The following is a 22,612-nucleotide window of genomic DNA, read 5'->3' on the forward strand; positions in this document are numbered from 1 at the left end:
AACATCTTCATTTTTTTAAATTTTTCAAAAAAAAGTACTTTTCCGTTATTTTTTTTATGTATTTTTATTAGAAATCCAAAATGTTAATGAAATATTATTTTTAATCATATTTTGAGATAATATAGGCTTTTAAATAATTATGACCGGTTTTTTGCTTCAAATACCCCTTAGTGCGGCGTCAGGAATTTTTTTAAATTAACATTAATTATTGGTGCTACGCGCAGGACAGCGGATAGTTTGCTCTGATTGGGCATTCCAATGACATTTGATAATGATTGATACATTTTAATTTTTATTAAATTTCGATATAAGTAAATAAATTTGTTTATTGCAAAATAAAAACATATACTCTATCCTTTGAAATAACACTTTTATTAGCAAAAACTTTCTTTATTCTTATATTTTAACTTAAATAATAAAAGTTTATTATTTTTAAACATATGCAATTGTTTAAACAATATTTCACAAACAATAATAAAATTAGTTTGATTTTTGTGGAATTAAAATATTAAAATACAACAAAATATCTTCTTCTTCTTAAGGTGCCTATCCGTTCCGGATGTTGGCGACCAGCATGGCTATCCTAACTTTGCTTGCTGCTATTCTGAATAGTCCGGTTGTCGATGTATTAAACCACTTTCTCAGGTTTTGAAGCCAAGATATTCTTCTTCTCCCTGGTCCTCTCTTTCCAAATACCTTGCCTTGAAGAATGAGTTGCAACAAGCCATATCTCTGTTCATTCCTCATAACATGGCCAAGATATTCCAGTTTGCGCTCTTTGACTATGTTAATAATCTCGCATTCCTTGCCTATTCTACGTAGAACCTCAATATTAGTCACACGATCCACCCACGAAATTCTCAAAATGCGCCTGTAACACCACATCTCAAATGCCTCGAGTTTTCTCAAAGAAGCCTCAGAAAGTGTCCAGGCCTCTACTCTGTATAATAACGTAGAAAATACATAGCATCTGATGATAGAGATTTTGGTAGCAAGAGGTAAATCGTGGCTTCTGAAAAGAGACTTCATCATTATGAACGCTGATCTCGCTTTTCCTATGCGTTGTTTTATTTCACTTGAGTGGTCCCACTGGCTGTTTATGTTGGTACCAAGGTATGCGTAGCTGTCGACCCTGTCAATTAGTTGTTGGTTAACCAAAAGCTGTGTATTTAATATTTCGCGCTTACTGACTACCATATACTTTGTTTTTTTCGTATTGAGATCAAGTCCGTATTCTCTACTTATATCTGATATGCGCGACATTATTCTTTGCAAACCATCTAGACTGTCTGCAAAAACTACAGCGTCGTCGGCATATCTAATGTTGTTCAGACGCACTCCGTTGACTAATACGCCTTCCTGTAGTTCTCCCAGCGCTTGCTCGAAGATACATTCAGAGTATATATTAAACAGCACCGGGGACAGGATGCATCCTTGCCTCACTCCTCTATCTATGGAGACTGCCTCTGTCAATTGGTCTTCCACTTTAATATTGGCAGTTTGGTTGTAATACAAATTATATATGATTCTCAAGTCTCTATCATCTACTCCCGCTTCTTTCAAGATGTTTATGAGTTTATCATGTTTTACTCTATCGAACGCCTTTTTATAACAAAAGTAGACAAACAACAAAATATAGAGTAAGAAAATAATATGTTAGATAAAGATTGGAAGAAATTTTGGTGGAAATCAACTTGTGTGAATCGAACACCGCTGTCCTGCGCGTAGGTAATTCCTGACGCCGTGGTAATTCATCGATTTTAATTTTGAAAATTGCAAATGAAAGGTACAGTACACTTCTATAAGCAAACAAAAATTCAACTTGCTATCTACTTTATTTTCAGTCCTGTAACATTTTGAAAAAATGATTTTTTTTTGCGGAAGCTGGATTGCAAAATTTATTTTGCAAAATGTATTGAATCGATCTTAATGAAATTTACAGTATTGTTTTCCTGTATCATAAAGTTTTTCTGGGTGAAATATGAAGGTCCTAGATGTAGCACAAATGGTTGAAAAACGTAAAATACGATAACTTGTTTTTGTATGGTTTTTTCGCAATTATTGCTATTTTGCAACTAGGGTGACTATTTTTTAAATTTTTAACCAATTCTATATTGTATTAAATTTAATTACGCAACTTTTATGTCAGTACAACTTTTCTTGAAAATGAATACTTTTAAAGTTATAATCCAAAAACCAAGAAAAAAATCGAATTTTTCCTTAAATTTTTGACATTTTGATTATTTAAACAATGTTCCGGACCTTTTTGAGAGGGAGGATAACTCAAATATTATTATTTGATTTATTTTCAAGCAATTTCTGCAAAGAAATTTGAGTCACCTCTCAACGTCCATCTCAAAACAGATGCGCCCTGGACTATTTCAAGTTGTGTATTAATCTGTGGTGAGAATTTATCGGCGGAAATAACATTTTAAACTACGTCCAAAAGTGTGCGTCCGTTAATCGTGATCTTACCGAAGATTTGTTTCCTTTCCTCAACGAAAATAATTATTGTTCACCACTTATAGGTATTTCCAAATATTGAGAGGATTATTTTTTTATTTCTTGGCATCGAAAATACAAATATTTATAAAATTCGAATCTACCTACAAAAATTACCAAATTTTTGTTTTAAATGGGTCTAAATCTGAATCTCAATTATTTCTATAGGCAAGGGAGAAGGAACTTTATTAATGGTAGGGGAGCCCAAGCGGGGATTTTTGCAGTCACTCGAGCGCGTCAGATTAGCATATGGTGAGAAACCTGGTACCCTGCAGATGTACCTCTACCATATATTGGCTCTTAACACAGGGGAGTTCGTTAAGGGGAGCCCGAAAAAAAAAATATATCCTTAAAAAAACTCGAAATTGTCAGATTAAGATAAGGTAAGTTAAGTACATGCAAAAGAGTGTATATTTCAAAAATCTGACGATTTGAGCCGGGCGTAAGGAAATGGGTGAGTCCCAAAATTTCACAAGAAAAAAGCGAATATTTCGCGAAATGAATAACAGATCGAAAAACTAGAAAATATGTGCTCAATATTTTTTAAAAATCTATCGAATGATACCAAACATGACTTTCCATGGAGAGGGGTGGGGGTAAATTTAATATTTTAAATACGAATCCCGCGATATTTTGCGAAATGAACATCAGATCGAAAAACTGAAAAATACACTTATTCAATATTTTTGAAAAATCTGTCGAATGGCACCAAACACGACCCCCCATGGATGTGGGGGGGGGGTTACTTTAAAATCTTAGAAAGGAACCCTCATTTTTTATTGCAGATTTGGATTCCTTACGTAAAAATAAGTAACTTTTATTCGAAACATTTTTTCGAATTATGGACAGATGTCGCTGTAATCGGAAAAAAACCATTGTTGGAAATGGAAAATTAAATTAAAAAATGGCAAGCGCCCACTAAAATGGAAAATTTTACTTAACTTTTTTTGGTTTTAGGACCTATTCTTTACAACCCAATAGGTCCCCAAAGCGCTCGAGTGACTGCACATTTAGCATACTTTGCTCCCTTACCATAATGTTGATCTGAAGCTATTTCCTTGTGACTTTTTATAATTAACTATTTAGATGGGAAATAAGCCACAATTAAATTGAAAAAAATAATTTTATTAACGTTTCGGCGCCCAAATCGGGTGTCGTTGTCAAAATACAAAATATGTACTACTAAATTAAACAAAATTGCTTAGTAAAAAATTCTTGTAAAATTTATTTAATCTGACTCATTTATATCGGCAATTCAGATATATATTATACATTATAAAGTAGAAGACTTTAAAGTGATATTGCCAATATTTATGAGTTGCGTTCCTGGGTCGACTTTACTGAAAGAGAATTCATTCGATTACATGAAATCAACCCCAACTTAAGAATATCCGCCACAAAAAAAAATAAAAAATCATAGCATCTGATATGTCTTTAAAAATACAACCAAATGCAACGGTTATAGTAAAATTCTCGCGTTAGAGATTCCATAGTAAATCACAAGGGAAAACCAGGAAAAAACCTCGTGACACGGATCTACGGGGAGGGAAAATGAGGAAATGTCCACCCTACCAAGGTCCAAAATTAAAGAAAAAAAATTGTTCAAACATAAAAATATATTTGCTCACATGAAACCGAAACCACAGAAAGACAAATTCAACCCAATAAACACGCTAGTTAGAAAAATTAAGGGAACTTAATACCTATAAGTTATTATCTATGTCTTTTATGTAATCTGAGTTTATCTTTTTTATGTCTTTTGGTTGTTTTTTCATTGGAAGTTCCCCCAAGGGAAAATGTTCCCCCCTAAGTCCCCCCTAAAGCAAATTTCCCCTCCCAAGGGAAATTTCTAGACCCGCCACTGCCTCTGGCACGGAAAAATCTTGTAATTTTAGTCCTTGATTCCGAAATGGCAAACGGTGACCCCTTCAGCATTCCCCATGTGTACGCATCTGGTGGCATTAGTTCTGGTGAGTGGAAGTTCCAAAAATGATCACACAGTATTCGAAGAGACTCTCTGGCAGTGTGACAGCTTAACTTATCCTGCTGAAACCACTGTTGATTTTAAGCTTAGGCCTACAACCTAAATTTTGAAAAGACAGAACCTCTTCAACAACTTGGCGGTCATACATCTTTTTTAATACAATAGGGAACTTGCACTAAAAAATTTTTTGCATAAAATTGTTAATTTATGTTTTAAAATGTTATATTCAAAATATTACGTCTTAACAATGAATAGTGTACGTACAACATCTAATCAAAGTTTCGCGCCTAAAATTTCCGTTTTAAACAACTTCAAAAGCGAGATCTGGGGTCTGACGTCACAGGCCACTCGTATCGTTGGCCCGTTCGGGGTGGGCTATTGCATTTAATGTAGTTTGCCCATAGATAAATAATATAGTTGAAATATCTTGTTTTACTCTGTGGCAAAAATGATTTTTTCTGTGACAGGCAAAATATTAACATTTTATCTCTGTTGACATGTATCAAAAAGTTCTTTTTTATGAAATTACTTTTGTCGTTTCTTGTGTTGAAGAACAAAGAAGAAACAAGTAACTTAAAAATAAACAAAACTTTTAGTAATAAAAGTAAGAGTAACTAAAAAGTATTGGTGCTACTATAGTATGCGGTCTACAGTCGGGTTTCTACTATAGCTTGCGGTCTACCGAGGGATGCGGTGTAAGTATAAGCTGAGATGATAAAGATATTAACTCGTAAAATTACAATAATGATTCTTCTTGTTTATGCGTATTATTAACTTTGTAAAGAAGGATTTTGTTGGCTATGTACACGTTCTATCGGTACGTCTGCTAATCACCATAATCTTTTCTCAGAAGGCTTTGAACACAATATTAAAAGGCTCCACCAGGTACTAATAAACATTACAATAAAATATAATCTTTATTATAATGCAAATTACACCGTAATCTTTTCCAGTATATACGAAATCCTTCGATTAGAGGTAGGTAGATCAAACCCACGGGGTAAACCGTATACTATAACATAATGGTACCAAACTATTGTTATAAACGTTTTAAACATGCTTATTAATAACTCTTACTTATTTGCCTTGACACCTCGCATTTCTCCAATAGAATAGCTTTCACTACTTTTTATAAAAGTTGCCACGATGAAGACATCAACGGTAGGTAAGTTAGTCGGATTGACCTTTTGAAAAACCCTCGTCCGTCATATTATGCGTTTTAAACTCTTTACAAAGTAGCACTCAACTTTATCAATTTCAGTTTAAAACTAACCTGATTGGAGAACTACTTATTACAATATATAAGATGAACATAAATAATACCTAGGAATTTTCCATTAAAGACGATTAAAATATAATATACCCGTGATACCTACCCTAATCGCGTTGTTTCCGACTAGCTAGCCGGTTGACGGTGGCCCGTGACGTCGAACCAATAGAAGGACGTTAAAGAGCCTCCTAAGATATTTGAATTCTATAGCATTTTCAAAGCGTCGTAATTAGCGTACGGGTTAAAAATATTTGTTTTTTTTTCGCATGCAAGCGTTTTAAGATCATGTAACCTTATGTTTTTTAATATCATTTTAATATATAAAAATTTATGCAAGGTCCCTATTCTTCTTCTTCTCACTGTGGCTGACCGTTCCGGATGCTGGTGATCAGTATGGCTCTCCTAACTTTGCTTGCTGCTTTTCTGAATAGTTCGGTTGTCGATGTATTAAACCACTTTCTCGGGTTTTAAATCCAAGGTATTCTTCCTCCCCCTGGTCCTTTCTTTCCACATGCCTTGACCTGAAAAATGAGTTGCAACAAGCCATATCTCTCTTCATTCTTCATAACGGCCAAGATATTCTTTGCGCTCTTTTATGGTGTTAATTATCTCGCATTCTTTGCCTATTCTACGTAGGACCTCAACATTAGTCACACTATCCATCCACGAAACTCTTAATATGAGTCTGGAACATCACATCTCGAATACAATTCTTAAATAATTTTTTAAACGATTTTCGGAGTGAAAATCCAAACGTAAAAATTTTTTTAGTTAAAAATGTAATTGTCATTTCAATCAAATGTGGCTTATTCCACATAAACACAATGACATGTCACAACAGAAAACGATTTCAGAACCTTAGTTGTACTGGTACTTCATCATCATCATCATCATCATCATCATCATCATCATCATCATCATCATCATCATCATTATCTTGGTGCTACAGCCCTTAGAGGGCCTCGACCTTCTCAAGCTTTCTACGCCATTCTGTTCTATCCCTTGCTTGCATTTTCCAGTTGCCGACTCCGATCTTCTCGGCATCTTTTATTACCCCGTCCATCAACCTCAGCTTTGGTCTACCCCGTCTTCTCATTCCCACGGGTTGCGCTGTTAGAATCTTTTTTATTATGTTCGATTCAGGGGCCCGGGCTACATGTCCTGTCCACTTCAGGCGGTTTCGCTTAATTATAGTGGTAATATCTTTTCCACCAAACGTATGCTTGTAGATATTCTGCAGTTAAAAGTTATATCTACGCCTCCATGTTCCGTTCTCACAGACCGCTCCGAATATCTTGCGTAGCACCTTTCTTTCAAAAATCGATAGAGCGGATTCATCTGTTTTAGGTAGCATCTATGCCTCTTATCCATATGTGAGAACGGGGACTATCAATGTTCTATACATCCTTATACGAGTTTTTGGAACATGGAACGTCAGGACACAGCTAGAAGAAGGAAAAATGGAAGAGCTAGCGACACAGTTGAAACAATACAATATAGATATTGCAGGAATCCAGGAAACCAGGTGGGGGGGACATGGAAAAATCGAAACAGAAAATTATACAGTATGGTATGCTGGAGAAGAAAAACAAGGATATGGAGGAACTGATTTTATGGTGTAAGGGGAAATTAGGCATAAAGTTATGGAATTTAAACCCATAAGTCAAAGAATATCATATATAAGAGTAAAGAGCAAACCGAACAAGTTGTCCATAATAAATGTCTATGCACCCACAGAAAAGAGTGACGACTTAATAAAACAACAGTTCTATGAAATACTAGAAGAAAACGCCGAAAAAATCCCGGGAGAAGATATATTAATTAGTATAGGGGATTTCAACGCATAAATAGGTAAAGTAAAAAGGCTTTAGGGAGGTTGCAGGGAAAAACTCATTACATAGCACAACAAACAATAATGGAGAAAGATTATGTAATTTAGCAGCGGCATTAAACATGGACATAAGTAGCACGACATATAAACACAAAAACATACACAAGATAACATGGATGAGACCAGGCAGTCTGGAGGGGAATCAAATAGACCATGTACTTATTAAAAAGTCACACAAACAGTCGATAAATGACGTGAGATCTCACAGAGGGGCCAACATCGATTCGGACGATATGCTAGTGATTGAAAAATGTATAAAAGGGAAGATGGGATGTAGATAAATAGAAAGATAAAGGAGTAAAAAGAAGATTTGTAAAAGAAGTAAATGCAGAGATGCAGTTCAAGGAAGAACAAGAAATGGAGGAGCAGTGGATAAAAATCAAACAAGGAATAAACAAAGCAGCAGAGAAAGTGGTTGGAAAAATGCAAAAACAAAGAAGAAACAATTGGTTTGACGAAGAGTGCAAACTAGCAGTGGACGGAAAGAATAAAACAAGATTGAAATGGCTAAGCACAGGCAAAGAGGAGGAACGAGAAAAATACCAAGATCAAAGGAAAAAGACAAAGAAATTGTTTAAATCAAAGAAAAATAAAAAAAGTAGACGAAATTATGAACGAAATCGAAACAGAAAATAAGAGACACAATTCAAAACCACTGTACCAATACTTAAAGCTAGGTACTAGAAAACGGACAGCTAATGTAGCCATAGAAGCAGAAACATGGCAGAAGTATTTCGAAGAAATGTATCAAGAAACGGATATAGAAGAAGAAAGAGAAACAATAGTGAACCTGGAACAAGGTGAAGAAGAAGAATTGACCTATACAGAAGTAAAAGAGAAAATATGCAAACTGAAAAACGGGAAAACAGCGGGAGACGAAGGAATATGTGCAGAACTTATAAAATATGGGGGTGAGGCACTATACAGAAATATTTATGAACTAATACAGAATATATGGAATAAGAAAACAATGCCCGAAGAACGGAAGAAAGGAATTATTGTGACAATACCAAAACAAGGAGATCACAGGATATGTAAAAACTACCGAGCAATTAATTTACTGAATGTAACATATAAAGTAATGACTGGTATAATTAGAGACAGACTAACAATATACACAGAACAAACCATAGGAGACTACCAGTACGGTTTCAGAAAAGGAAGATCAACGATAGATGCTATCCATACACTAAAACAAGCGATAGAGAAAACATACGAGTACGACGGAGAAGCACATATACTTTTCCTAGACTTTAAACAGGCTTTTGACAAACTAAGTAGAAGAAACATGATCCAAGACTTACAAGAGAGCAAAATACCCAATAAAATTATAAGAATGATAGAAATGACAATGAGAGATTTCCAAGCAACAATAGACACCGGAAGAGAGAGAACAGAAATAATAAAAATAAAAAATGGAGTAAGACAAGGAGATGCGCTCTCAACGGTACTATTTATTCTATCATTAGACAAGATAATGAAAAAGTTGTCAAACGCAGGAACTGTAAATAAAAATACAGTACAAATAATTCGATATACGGACGATATAACCATAGTAGCAACAGATAAAAGGGCATTAAAGAAAACCTTCCAAGAAATAGAAAACGAATCCAAACTGAGAGGACTGGAAATAAATGAAAATAAAACAAAATACATGAATGTAAGTAAAAAAAGAAGACGCAACTGACAGAAATGAAAATAGACGCACACAGCTTCGAAGAGGTTGAAACATTCAAATATTTGGGAGTATTAGTCAACAGAAGAAATGAAAGTGTAGATATGAAAAGAAGAATTCAAGCAGGAAACAAAGCATTCTACGGAAATAAAAAAAATTTTCAAAGATAAGAAGATAAGCCGAAATACAAAAATGAAAATCTACAAAACGACCATAAGACCAATAGTGCTATATGCTTTGGAGACATTCACATTAACAGCAAGAGAAGAAGAGCAGCTGAAAATTTTTGAGAGAAAAATTATGAGAAAAATTCTGGGACCAAAGAGGGAAAACGAAGAGGATGCAAGGCAATGGATGAACCACGAAATACAAGAATGGATGGGTCAAGAGAACATAGTTAGAGGAATAAAAGCACAGAGAATTAGTTGGTATGGACACATAATGAGAAGAGAGAAGAACGATCCGTTAAGAGTTATAACCGAATGGATACCACCAGGTACAAGAACCAGAGGCAGGCCTAAACTCAGATGGAGACAACAAGTGGAAGAAGACTTAAGAAGTATGGAAATTAAAAATATAGGAAGGAAAATCAGAGAGAGAGAGAGAAGAATGGAGAAAGGTAGTGGAAACAGCGAAGTCACACCAGCAACTGTAAAGCCATACTCAGAATGGGATGATCCCCCACAAAAAGGATCTTCAAGTGAAAACAGCTTCAGCTTCCTCGGGAGCGTATAGCTTGTATTTAATATCTTTTCCACCAAACGTATGCTTGTAGATATTCTGCAGTTGAAAGTTATATCTACGCCTCCATATTCCGTTCTCACAGACCGCTCCGAATATCTTGCGTTGCACCTTTCTTTCAAAAATCGATAGAGCGGATTCATCTGTTTTAGGTAGCGTCTATGCCTCTTATCCATATGTGAGAACGGGGACTATCAATGTTCTATACATCCTTATACGAGTTTTTGAGACAGACGTTTGTTAGCTAAGTACTTTGATAGACCATGATAACACCTGTTTGCAATTATTATTCGCCTTTTTATTTCCCGTGATGTGTTATTATTAGTGTTAACCGATGTACCTAGATATATGAACTTTTTGACCGCTTCGAAGTTTTGGTCATTGATGATTAGATCTGCGTCATCTTGTGTTTGTGTTAGTCGCCATGAATTTGGTTTTATTTTGATTTATATGTAACCCCATTCGTTCTGCTGCTGCTACTAGCTCGGTTAGGATTTCCTCAGTTCTCGCCCTGGTTCTTGTTATAATGTTCACTGTCCATGTCGTCTGCATATGCTAGAATTTGGACTGATCTATTAAATATTGTTCCCTGCTATATAAATTATCGTCTCGTACGATTTTTTCTAAGGCTACATTAAAAAGCTGACACGCCAGCGCATCTTCCTGCCATAATGTATTTCAAATGGGGTAGTGATGTTGAAAAAGTAACTATTCGTTACAAAGTACTCGTTACTTACGAATACCGAAAGTAACGATTACTATACAGAGAGGCAAATCGTTACTTTGATTACTCTGATTACTCTGATTACTTCGTTACTTCGTACCAATCGTATCAGAGCGAGTAACGACTATTGTATCTACTTTGATTACTCTGATTACTTCGTACCAATCGTATCAGAGCGAGTAACGACTATTTTATCTACTTTGATTACTCTGATTACTTCGTTACTTCGTACCAATCGTATTAGTGCGACTAACGACCATTGTATCTACAACCTACCTACTGAGAAATACGATTTTCGATATGATTACCGGTACTCAAATACAAAAGTAACAAAAGTAATCATAGTAATCAAAGTAACGAATGCTGTAAATGATTACTTGTTATATCGGAATACCTATACAAAATAACTACCTACTGAGAAATACGATTTTCGATATGATTACCGGTACTCAAATGCAAAAGTAACTAAAGTAATCATAATAATCATAGTAATCAAAGTAACAAATACTGTAAATGATTACTTGTATTACTTGTTTTATCGGAATATCTATACAAAATACCTACCTACTGAGAAATACGATTTTCGATATGATTACCGGTACTCAAATGGAAAAGTAACAAAAGTAATCATAGTAATCATAGTAATCAAAGTAACGAATACTGTAAATGATTACTTGTTATATCGGAATACCTATACAAAATACCTACCTACTGAGAAATACGATTTTCGTATGATTAGCGGTACTCAAATACAAAAGTAATCAAAGTAACGAATACTGTAAATGATTACTTTATACAAAAGTAAGGATTTGTAACGAATACTCAAAAGTAACTATAATCAAAATCACTAAAATGGGGTTGACGAGTAGTTTTGAATTTTTACTGCTGATACCATCTTCGCCATTGTCATTTTTATCATTGGTACTTAAAATCTTGAAAATGCATTTTAAATTCTGTCAGGTTTCCCAGTTTACACTTAGGAAGGACACTTAAAAGTTTATACATGAATATACTAAATTATATTTTATAACTTGACGTATTCCAAGTTACAACAGCTTTTAAAGATTTCATAAACTTTTCTGAATCGTCAATAGTAAACATCGTAAGAAATAAGTCTATTATTCCGCATATTTACAATTTATAAATTTTATATATTCCTTCTCAGACAGTTTAAAATTTCCTATATATGTCAATTTTTTACAAACCGCAACAAAATTATATTATTTGATAAAATTTTACACGTGCGTACCGGTTAATCCAATAATCTACTTGAGATAACTTTTTGAATAATTGGTCCCCCCTAAAGAATTCCCAATCAATCAAGATTTCGGTGATCTCGATTGTATATAAGCGTTAGCTAGGAGATTGTCTTAACATAGTCCACCAAAAAAAAAATCGGCAGATAAGATGATTTTGATACTGTTCGCGTTTTCCGCGATACTTTTTAACGGTGTACATTCCGTATGTCTTAAAAATTCGATAACAACTGCAAGTGGTTTACACGCACCCAAGAACAAGAGTCTCTGTTCTGGACAACTGATCTTTGAAGATAACTTCAATTTTTTGGACACATCCAAATGGCACCATGAGCAAACCTTATCTGGTGGTGGAGTAAGTATTAATGATTATAAATTATTTGCTGCCCAACTTATGTTTTACTGCTTATAACTACGAAATTTTAAATTCGTACCATTTGATAAATCTTAAAATTTGGGATTTATTGATTTATTAATAAAAAGGCCTAGCCGGGTAAGATGGTGAAAACTGCCCCCAGCTCGATTCGAATTCCATATAGGTCACCGTTTAGCATATATAGTGAAACTCACTTTCTGAAATTTTTAGCCCCCTAGGTGGCCATGTAACTCACCTAGAGCCTAATTAGGGTTTTTATGTTTATATTTTTTATCTCAGCCGCATCGAGAACCAGCGAAAAACTTTAAATAAAAAAGTTATAAGCTTTAAAAAGTTCTGTCCGAAAAAAATTTTGTTTTTAATTCTTTGCGAGAAATTTAAATTTTAGAATGATTTTAAAATTTTAAATGAGTATAAAAAATAACTAAGACATTCCTTTTCACGAGAAAAATATGTAACGTGTATTTTTGCATAATGTTTCACCCTGAATTTTTTTAAATTTTTAAAATTGGTGTGTGTGTGTTTGAAGAGTTGGCTTGGAAGCTAGTCCTTTAGCCACAGAATGGTAGTAAAGGTTATTGGTTTTTAAATAATATATCCAACTTTAAAAAGAAAGTTACATATTAGCTCAAATATTTCTGTACTGTCTAAAGAAAGTATTTAAAATTGGTGAAAAGCACCTTTCACAATAAAAAACCGAATTTTTTCGGTTTTTTTTTTCGTTTTTTGATACAAATTTATACATATTTTAAAAAAGGTAACCCCGTCACTAGAATCGGTAAAAAACTGAAAAATAATTGGGGTTTGCTTAATAAAAATTTTTTGTAACGCCATCCATTTTCAAGATACAGGGCGTTGAAGAAAACAAAATTTTACACATTTTTTACGATTTTGCCGAAACTACTGGCAACATTGTAATAAAACTTGGCGGGTTTTAAGAGGTAGTTATTGTGCATGTTTTGATATTATACAATTGAGGATTTGATATTTATCATTGGCGCGCATAGGAGTACTGGTCTGAATTTTCAAAGAAAAAAAAGATAGTACGCCACTGACATATTTCAAATTAACAATCATTTTTGAATTCCTCGTTCAATTTGATCGTTCATTCTAAACAAATTTCAGAATAAGAAACTCATAAATCATATAAAAAACTTCAATATGGCGTTCGCCGAATAAGTCTATCCTTATTTGTTGCTTAGAAAATTGCAAAATAAGGCATAAATTTTGAGATTTTATAAATGTTCATAACTTATGTAAAAATTAAGTTATAACCTTCTTATCACACGGAATGCTGAGACTTCTTATTGTGCTTAAATTAGACTTTAAATTTTAAAGCAATTGGTCAAATAGTTTAAAAGTTATTTAATTTGTTTATCCCAATTTCATTTTTTTTGCAACACTATAAGTCAGAAAATTATGAGGTTAGAGTAACAGTAGAGAGTTATGAAAGAAGAACATTCATACTATTAACGACTAAAAAAATTACAAAAAATAATTTTAAACAGTGTAAAATTATTTTGCAAAAACATGTCGATTTTTTGCTTACTTAAAAACAATTAGAATAACTTTTTAACCGTTACCCGTAGAAAAATTATATTTTCATATTTAGAAAGACTGAATTTTTATACACATTTAGAAAGAAAACATAGGACAATTAGGGACGAAGTTAGCCCCCCCCCCCGTTTTTTTAATTCACATGTCCTTGCAAAATAATTTTGCAATATTTAGAATTATTTTTTTGTCACTTTTTTTAATTAAATTTATAGTGTAAATTTTCTTCTTTCATAAACTCTCCAAAGTATTACTGTAACTTCATCATTTTCTGACTTATAGTGTTGCAAAAAAAATTAATTTGGGAAAAACAATTTAAATAATTTTTAAACTATTTGACTAATTGCTTTGAAATTTAGTGTATGATTTAAGCACCAGAAGTTTCAGCATTCCGTGTAAAAAGAAGGTTCTATGGTAATTTTTGCATGATTTATGAATATTTATAAATACTCAAAATTTTTGATTTATTTTGCCATTTTCTAAGCAACCAATAAGGATAGACATATTCAGCGAATGCCATATTGAAGTTTTTTATACGATTTATGAGTTTCTTACTCTCAAATTTGTTTAAAATGCTTAACTTTTTGTTAATAGACGAAAAAATTGAAAATTTACCGTTTTTGATCTTCATTTGTTTATAACTATGTATATCATCAAAATCGGCTGCAGAAAATATATAGGTTATTATTATAGATGTCCATTCTACTCAAAAAATTTGGTTTCGGCCTGGAGGGGGTTGTGTCACCAACAGGATATTTTTTCCTTATTTCTCTTAACTATATCTGCGGTTTCCGTCTGTATTTTTGTACTTTTTAACGAATATTTTTCTTTTTAGAACAACGAATTTGAATGGTATACGGATGATAGACGTAACAGCTATACCTCCAACGGCCAATTACACATCAAACCCACTTTTGTCGCAGATGAATATGGTGAAAAATTCTTATATTCCGGTACTATTGACTTGGGAGCTAAGTAAGTATTTTTAATTGTAATATTTTTAGAATTCTAGCCCAACATAACCTACAAACAACAACGATGTCCGGAGTGCACCAATTTAATATGACCGCTAGAAAATTTAACATGTTAATTTTTTCAAAAAATATCAAATGCATGGTTATAACACCAAATCTGCTAAGATGTAAATTAGAGCTGGAGGGTCAGATAATAGAGCAAGCTCTGGAGTTTAAATATCTAGGCATCATGTTATCTAGCTGCGGAAAGCTCGAAACAGAAGTGGAAGATCTAGTGAATAAAGCAAACAGAGCCGTAGGTTGCCTGAATGAAACAATATGGAGAAATAAAAATATCGGAAAACAAGTGAAAGGCAGAATTTACAAAACAGTCATCAGACGAATAACATACGCAGCAGAAACACGACCTTATATAGAAAGGACAAATAGAATGCTAGAAACAACAGATATGAAAACCCTTTGAAAAATCGATGGTAAGACACTATGGGATTGAGCTAAAAGTACAGATAAACGACTTAGATTTAAGGCGAACAACATTAATAACTGGGTAAAAAACAGAAGAGTAAAATGGAATGACCACAGAAGCCGAATGACAACAAATAGGCTAGTGAGGACGGGGAGAGACAGTTCCCAATAGGAAGACGATCAGTGAGAAGATAACGAAAACGATAGAATTACAATTTCCTGAAGGCACATTGAAAAAATAGACAGCCATGTCTACAGAAAGAAGAAGAAGAGATATTATGAGTATTCAAAAGATTAAGTAAATTCAAAAGGAAAGTAAACTTGTTATTGTCATTCATCAAAAATCTCAGCTTTTCTCTACTTTCTATACATTGGCAGAAGAGGTATTGGAAGTTTATGTTTTTGAAGAAATTTTCCCATCGTCAGTGGTAGAAATAGTGTATTCAACCAGTGTCAAAAAAGGATGTGTGTGTGTACTTTGTACGCACGTAAGAAGTTATATTTCTACTATATGATTTCAACGAAATTAATATACTTTAAACAGTTTATTTATATTTTATTTAAATATCAAACTAATTTTAATACTCACTACTTTCCAAAAATTGTTATTAAAACAATACCAAAAATTAAAAAAAAAATAAAAGAATAAAACACACGCAAACACATTGAAAAATGAAACAAAGAAATGATTTCTGAACAATAATTGTTGACAAAATTTTCAAATAAATAAGTATTTTCTGAAAAAAAAATATAATAAATATACTTACAATCATAAAATGTATAAAAAAAATTAAAAAAAGTTTGCATTGGGAATTGAACCTGCGTCTATAAGGTTGTTAGATTTTGAACTCACCGCACGCAGAACTTAGCTAGCGAGACATTTGAATGATGTGGGAAGATATAGCAACTAAACGTTTTAAACTTTTTTGACAGTTGCTTATTCGCGCCTAAAGAAGTATAACTTCAAAAATAAATCTATAAATAATAAACAAAATATTTTTTTATTTTAGATGTACTGGTTCTGACAATGAAGGTTGTAGGAGAACTGGTTCAGCCAATGCTATAGTTAATCCCATCAAAAGTGCTCGTATGAGGACCTTAGACTCATTTTCATTTAAATACGGCAGAGTTGAAGTCAGCGCTAAAGTACCTTCTGGAGATTGGTTGTGGCCAGGTATGTACAAAAAATTAAACCAATAGAAAAAATTATAATCAAACACCCAAACTTCTACAAGAATCTATCTTTTTCTTCAAGTGCTATCTCCATGATAGAGGTCGGCAATCATTATAGCTATTTGGACTTTCAAGACGGCTGTCGGAAAAGTTCATTTGATGCAGATCCGTACCATTCACTCAGGTTGCGCATCCATGATATTCTACGTTCATATGCTTCTTTTTCTTCTATTTTTCCCAAGTGGGGGGAATGGCAACACCTGTACTAAAAACTATTGTGTTCCTATTCGTACATTTGTAGGGTCAATAGAAATAGGTAAAAAGTATCTAAGGTGTAAAGTAACATACACAAATAAATATAAAGTGTGTATTGTTGAAAAAATATATTGTTGAAATTAAAAAATATTTTTTAAACTCTAATTTGGCATTTTTCTCTGAAAGACTATTAACCAGTTTCTTTTATAGTCTAGGAAACTTGTCTTTAGCTATTGTGGATTCATTCCTGCCTGGTCCTGTTTTTCATTCCTTAACTATTTTGCGCCACATAATCTTCATGGGCCTTGTTGCGTCTTGGCGTACATCTAAACTTTTTGGTCAGCAGTTCTTAATTCTAAATAAATATTTATTTCAAATTTAGGGAATCCAAATTTGGTCAGTCGAGCCGGATGCTGATAATTAGTGCCTATAATAATTGGAAAAAATGTATTCATTAATACCACGCGTGGTTGAGAACCCTGGTAGAAGTTTGTTTTGGATTGGAGACGATAGCTAACCGCTAGAAACACGTTTTGCAAAGCATAGTTCTTTCTATTCTCTTTGTGTGGATCAATATAATATGTATATTTTGTTGTTAGATGAGATATTGTTTCGTTTAGACTTACTCTATGTATATATTAGATAAAAAAGTAATTTCTAATATGTGGAGTGAATGGCAACACGGTAAATATTATGTTCCTATCCACCCCACATATCTCCAATTCATAACGTGAACAGTAATAATTGTTGTTAACAAAAAAAGTTAACAGATAAATCAAAATATCATCATGTTATATTGTTGTAAAGGTTAGAATAAACAAAAAAAAAACAATACTCTTCAATCTATTTTGACAGACATTTTGTACTTACTGAGAAAGTTTTTTTTGGATGAGAAATATCCTCAAAATTAACGACTTTGTTTGCACGCCGAGAACATAGGAACTAGTGACGCCAACAACACAAACCTAAATTTTCTAAAGCCATATCACGCTAGCCAACTTGAAAAAAATTAAATAGCCCAACGAAAGTAATATACAGGGTGTTTCATTGGGAAACGGAAATACTTTAACGGTGAATAGAAGTCACCGAGCCGGTTCTCGATATACTACATTTTTTGCCCTGCTGACTTTTATAACCGAGTTACAGGGTGTTTTATCGATTTTGCCCATTTATTGCCTAAGCCATAACTTTAGAACCACCCTGTATATTTTTTTGATATTTGGTACACATATGTCTCATTCAAAACCCAAACGACCGACATACTAACCTTAAGAAAAATCCAGATCCGGATTAACAAAAAATTATAAAGTAATTCTGACCTTAAAACAACACCCTGTATATTCAAATTTTAAAAATTTGTTTGCCTATTTGAAAAGAGCGCAAAAAAGTAGTAAGTTTAATAGTTCGCTTCAATTTTTCAGCCAGACAATTTTATGACTTTAATTTTGAAGTTACCTATATTGAATTTTTTAAGAACTCTGACATTAAAAAGCAGATATTATTAACTTTTAGTTATAAATTATTAAAGTTAATGAATAAATACTCATTTTAAAAATAATCAGTACTTATTTGCCACATTGGAACGACCCAATTACTAATGACAAGAAAAATCCAGGTCCGGATTCACAAAAAAATATAAAGTAACTGTGACCTTGAAACAACACCCTGTATATTGAAATTTTGACAATTTGTTTGCGCATTTTAAAAGAGCATAAAAACTGTGATTAAAGGTTCATTTTAATTTGTTCGCCTTTGATTTAATTACATAAATTTTGAAATTAAATTAAAATTTTAAAGAACTCTGAGATTAAAAACCAGGTATGTATTATTAACTTTTAATAATTTAATATTAATGAATCAATACTTATTTTAAAAATACTTAATACTTATTTACTACGCTGGCTTCATGGATTCTCTGGATTTGTAACTGTATGCACATCATTAAAAATTAGAATCGCGAGAAGTGGGATATTTTAATGATTTAGTAAAGAATTAAAAGAACAGCTATATCTTATTAAAAACAATCGTTTAAACAATTCAACACTTTAACATAAATTAAAAATATTTGAACTATAACAGTTGCTCAAAATGTCCGCCATTTTGTTCGATGCATTTCCTTGCTCGTTCCAAAAGATTTCGAATCGATTTTCTAATTACATTGGGATTGTTCTTCATTTTTCTGCCAGCTTCTTGTGACCTTGGCAGAATTAATCAATATGATTTCAAAATTGACGTAATTAAATTATCTGTGCAAAAATTTGACATGCACCTTTTAACGCAGTTTTTGATGCTCTTTTAAAATACGCAAGCAAATTTTCAATATACAGGGTGTTGTTTCAAGGTCAAAATTACTTTATATTTTTTTGTTAATCCGGACCTGGATTTTTCTTGTCATTAGTAACTGGGTGGTTCCAATGTGGTAAATAAGTATTGATTATTTTTAAAATGAGTATTTATTCATTAACTTTAATAATTTATAACTAAAAGTTAATAATATCTGCTTTTTAATGTCAGAGTTCTTAAAAAATTCAATATTATTTCAAAATTAAAGTCATAAAATTGTCTGGCCAAAAAATTGAAGCGAACCATTAAACTTATTTTTTTGTGCCCTTTTTAAATATGCAAACAGATTTTCAAAATTTGAATATACAGGGTGTTGTTTTAAGGTCACAATTACTTTATAATTTTTTGTTAATCCGGACCTGGATTTTTCTTATGGTTAGTATGTCGGTCGTTTGGGTTTTTAATGAGACATATGTGCACCAAATATCAAAAAAAATATACAGGGTGGTTCTAAAGTTATAGCTTAGGAAAGAAATGGGCAAAATCGATAAAACACTCTGTAACTCGGTTATTAAATTGGGTAGGGCAAAAAATGTAGTATATCTAGAATCGGCTCGGTGACCTCCATTCACCATTAAAGTATTTCCGTTTCCCAATGAAACACCCTGTATAACTATAGGAAGATTATTGTAGTTGTCTAGTGAAGTTTGGTTCCTACTCACACCACTGTTTCTATTCACCCCATTTTACGGTACCTGTCCGTTTTGATAGCTACTTTATTATTGTTATAGGCTACTTCTACTTCTTTTATTAATATTCTTGGAAATTCGATGTCTTTCATTGTTTCCAATAGCTTGGTTCTAAATATTGAGTCATAGGCCTTCTTAAGATCTACAAAAGCCAGACAGACGGATCTGCTGGGTGTTTTCCGATTTTCTCATTTAATTTTTTAAGAAATTATAAAAATGGCATATAAGTTTTGTTTTAAATTATTATTATATATTTTAGCTATCTGGATGTTACCAAGTAAATGGGTTTATGGAAGTTGGCCAGCATCTGGAGAAATCGACATCATGGAAAGTAGAGGAAACCGTCAGTATTATGATCCCAGTGGACAAAACGTTGGAACTCAATTAGAAGCATCTACTCTACATTGGGGACCTAATCCAAAATTCAACAAATTTATGAAGACTCACTGGGAAAAGAAGAATTGGAACGGTGGTTGGGATAACGCTTATCACAGATACCAAGTGGAATGGACGCCTGAACATATCAAATTTTCTTGCGATGATCAAGAACTTGGTACAATTACACCCCCATCTGGCGGCTTTTGGCAATACGGCGATCTTGGACCGTCTGGATTGCCAAACCCATGGTCTCGTGGAAGTAGAATGGCTCCCTTTGACCAAGAGTTCCACTTACTGATTAATTTGGCTGTTGGAGGAGCTTATTTCAACGATGAGTTTAACAATAAAGCTTATAAGAAACCCTGGACTAGCACTGAACCTTACCGTCAGGGTATGACAAAATTCTGGCAAGCTAATCAAAAATGGAAACCAACTTGGAATTTAAATTCAGATGACTCACACCTTAAAGTTGACTACGTAAGAGTTTGGGCTCTGTAATTATTTAAAAATAAATAAAATTTATAAAAAAATTGAATAAAAACCTGTTGTTTTATGTACTTTTTTAAAATCTCATTAGTAATACATACATACAATTTAGTATTCGAACACTATATCAGAATGAGCTATAAAATATGCTACAGAAGATGAACGAAGAATGAACCCTAAACAGAAATATACCAACACTTAAAGGAAAAAATAAATAAAGCGAAACTAAGTGCTGGATTGGACAACACAACAACAAATATTTGGAGAAATACAGCAACGAACTAGAAGAGATGATTAAAAGCAAAGAATATACGTTTCATAAATGGGTAAAGTCAGTCAACTCAGTCAACAAGTCAAGCAAAGAATTATGCTTGAGAAGAACGAATACTGAGAGATAATGTGCAGAAACATACGATAGGGTGTAACAGATCAACGGAAGCATGAAAAAAATAAAAAAAAAACAGAAGGAATAAACAAAGTAATAATATCATACAGGTAATTACATCACAAGGAGGGGCCAAATCATTACACAAAATTATTGCAGGAGAATAGACCGGGACCTTCACAAGATTCTGTGAAAATAATGACGGAGGAAGCCTAAATTACAGAGGAAGATATAAAAGCACAAAATAGAGCCAGAATAACAAAGCACCAAAGCACATAAAAATGGTACTACTGAAATGTGGAGGTGCAAGGGTCGTATTCTTAATACGAGTATTATTCAATAAAATGGAAGCTGGGAAGGAGATTTCAGATGAGTGGATAATATGATATATGTCCGTTATTTTCAAAAAGGGTGAAAAAACATTTCAATAGTTACAAAAGAAAAAATAGAACAGCACATGGTCCAAGAACAAGTTGAATTCCGAAAAGCCAGATCGTGTCTTTATAATCATTATGAGACAAGTGATAGAACGGGCATGTACAAAGAATACCAGAGCATAGGTGGCCGGAAAAAATATTGGACTAGAAGACGCCATTAAGAAAACGGAGAGGAAGATTTGCTATGAGATGTACCTAAAGCGTACACAGGAAACGATATGATAGAGACCTCAGAAAAGTTGACTGGAAGAATAAAGTGCTGTGGAAGACAAAAACGGCGAACTCATAATTAACTTAATTCAAGACTTATTATCTAAAGAAAGGTAGCCGGTCGAAGAACACGAAAAAGATTCCCAACAAGATGGAGAGATCAAATAACACGAATATGCAAAGTCACATTGCTCCTGTAGCAAGGGCGGATCCAGGACCGATTTTCGGGAGGGGCCATGAACTTTTTTTTGGAGAGGGGTACCGGAGGGTCTTGGGATAACTTTTAAAAAAATTTGGGTTTCAATGGTGAGTTTTAAGGCACTTTTCACACACTTTTGAGTTCCATAAACACATTCAAAACTTATGGTTATTAAAGTATTATTAAAGCCAGTAAAGATTCCTACATATTTCTTCGGATCCAAGTGCAGTTCTTTCAACAAGTTTAATACTATTTTTCCCAATGCTTCTCCTGTCAGGCCTTGTTATTTCCCTCTTTCTGATTTTCAGTAACTACTTTTATATTCTCATAAGCGTCAATGACCTTAACAAAGTCTTCACGAATGTTATTATTTTGTATGTATGTATCTTAAATTTAGAGAAAGCTGTTCCACGTGGGATACGTCGGTCATTTCGTCAAAAATGACAGAGTAATAATTTGCACCTTGACCCTGATTCATTATTTGTGCAATTATGTCTTCATCACAACATGTTATCAATTGATTTTGACTGTTGCTACTAATGTATATGCTGTGGATAGGTGTTGTTTAAGAGTCTTATCTCCTGATGCGATTTTAAACCTTAACAACAGTGCTGCGCCAGCACGTGGTAGCGCCTGTGTGCAAAA

The 22,612-nt window shown here is 33.3% G+C and overlaps 1 protein-coding gene across 1 annotated transcript; it reads left to right on the forward strand.

Annotated features, from left to right (window-relative positions):
- Positions 1–12,124: 12,124 nt before the first annotated feature.
- Positions 12,125–20,803, forward strand: LOC126890608 (beta-1,3-glucan-binding protein-like). Its single transcript, XM_050659688.1, has 4 exons — positions 12,125–12,398; positions 14,809–14,948; positions 16,423–16,586; positions 20,132–20,803. Exons 1-4 carry the CDS (start codon positions 12,195–12,197, stop codon positions 20,746–20,748), a joined length of 1,125 nt encoding a protein of 374 aa, XP_050515645.1. The 5' UTR covers positions 12,125–12,194; the 3' UTR covers positions 20,749–20,803.
- The last annotated feature ends 1,809 nt before the right edge of the window (positions 20,804–22,612 follow it).

This window comes from Diabrotica virgifera, chromosome 8 (genome assembly GCF_917563875.1).
Source record: "Diabrotica virgifera virgifera chromosome 8, PGI_DIABVI_V3a".
NCBI lineage: Eukaryota > Metazoa > Arthropoda > Insecta > Coleoptera > Chrysomelidae > Diabrotica > Diabrotica virgifera.

Bases quoted from the DNA above. Each gene is read 5' to 3' on its own strand.
- LOC126890608 (XM_050659688.1), top strand. From the start codon at position 12,195: ATGATTTTGATACTGTTCGCGTTTTCCGCGATACTTTTTAACGGTGTA. The intron at 12,399-14,808 runs GTAAGTATTAAT...TTTTCTTTTTAG, and splicing joins AAACCTTATCTGGTGGTGGA to AACAACGAATTTGAATGGTA. The intron at 14,949-16,422 runs GTAAGTATTTTT...TTTTTATTTTAG, and splicing joins ACTATTGACTTGGGAGCTAA to ATGTACTGGTTCTGACAATG.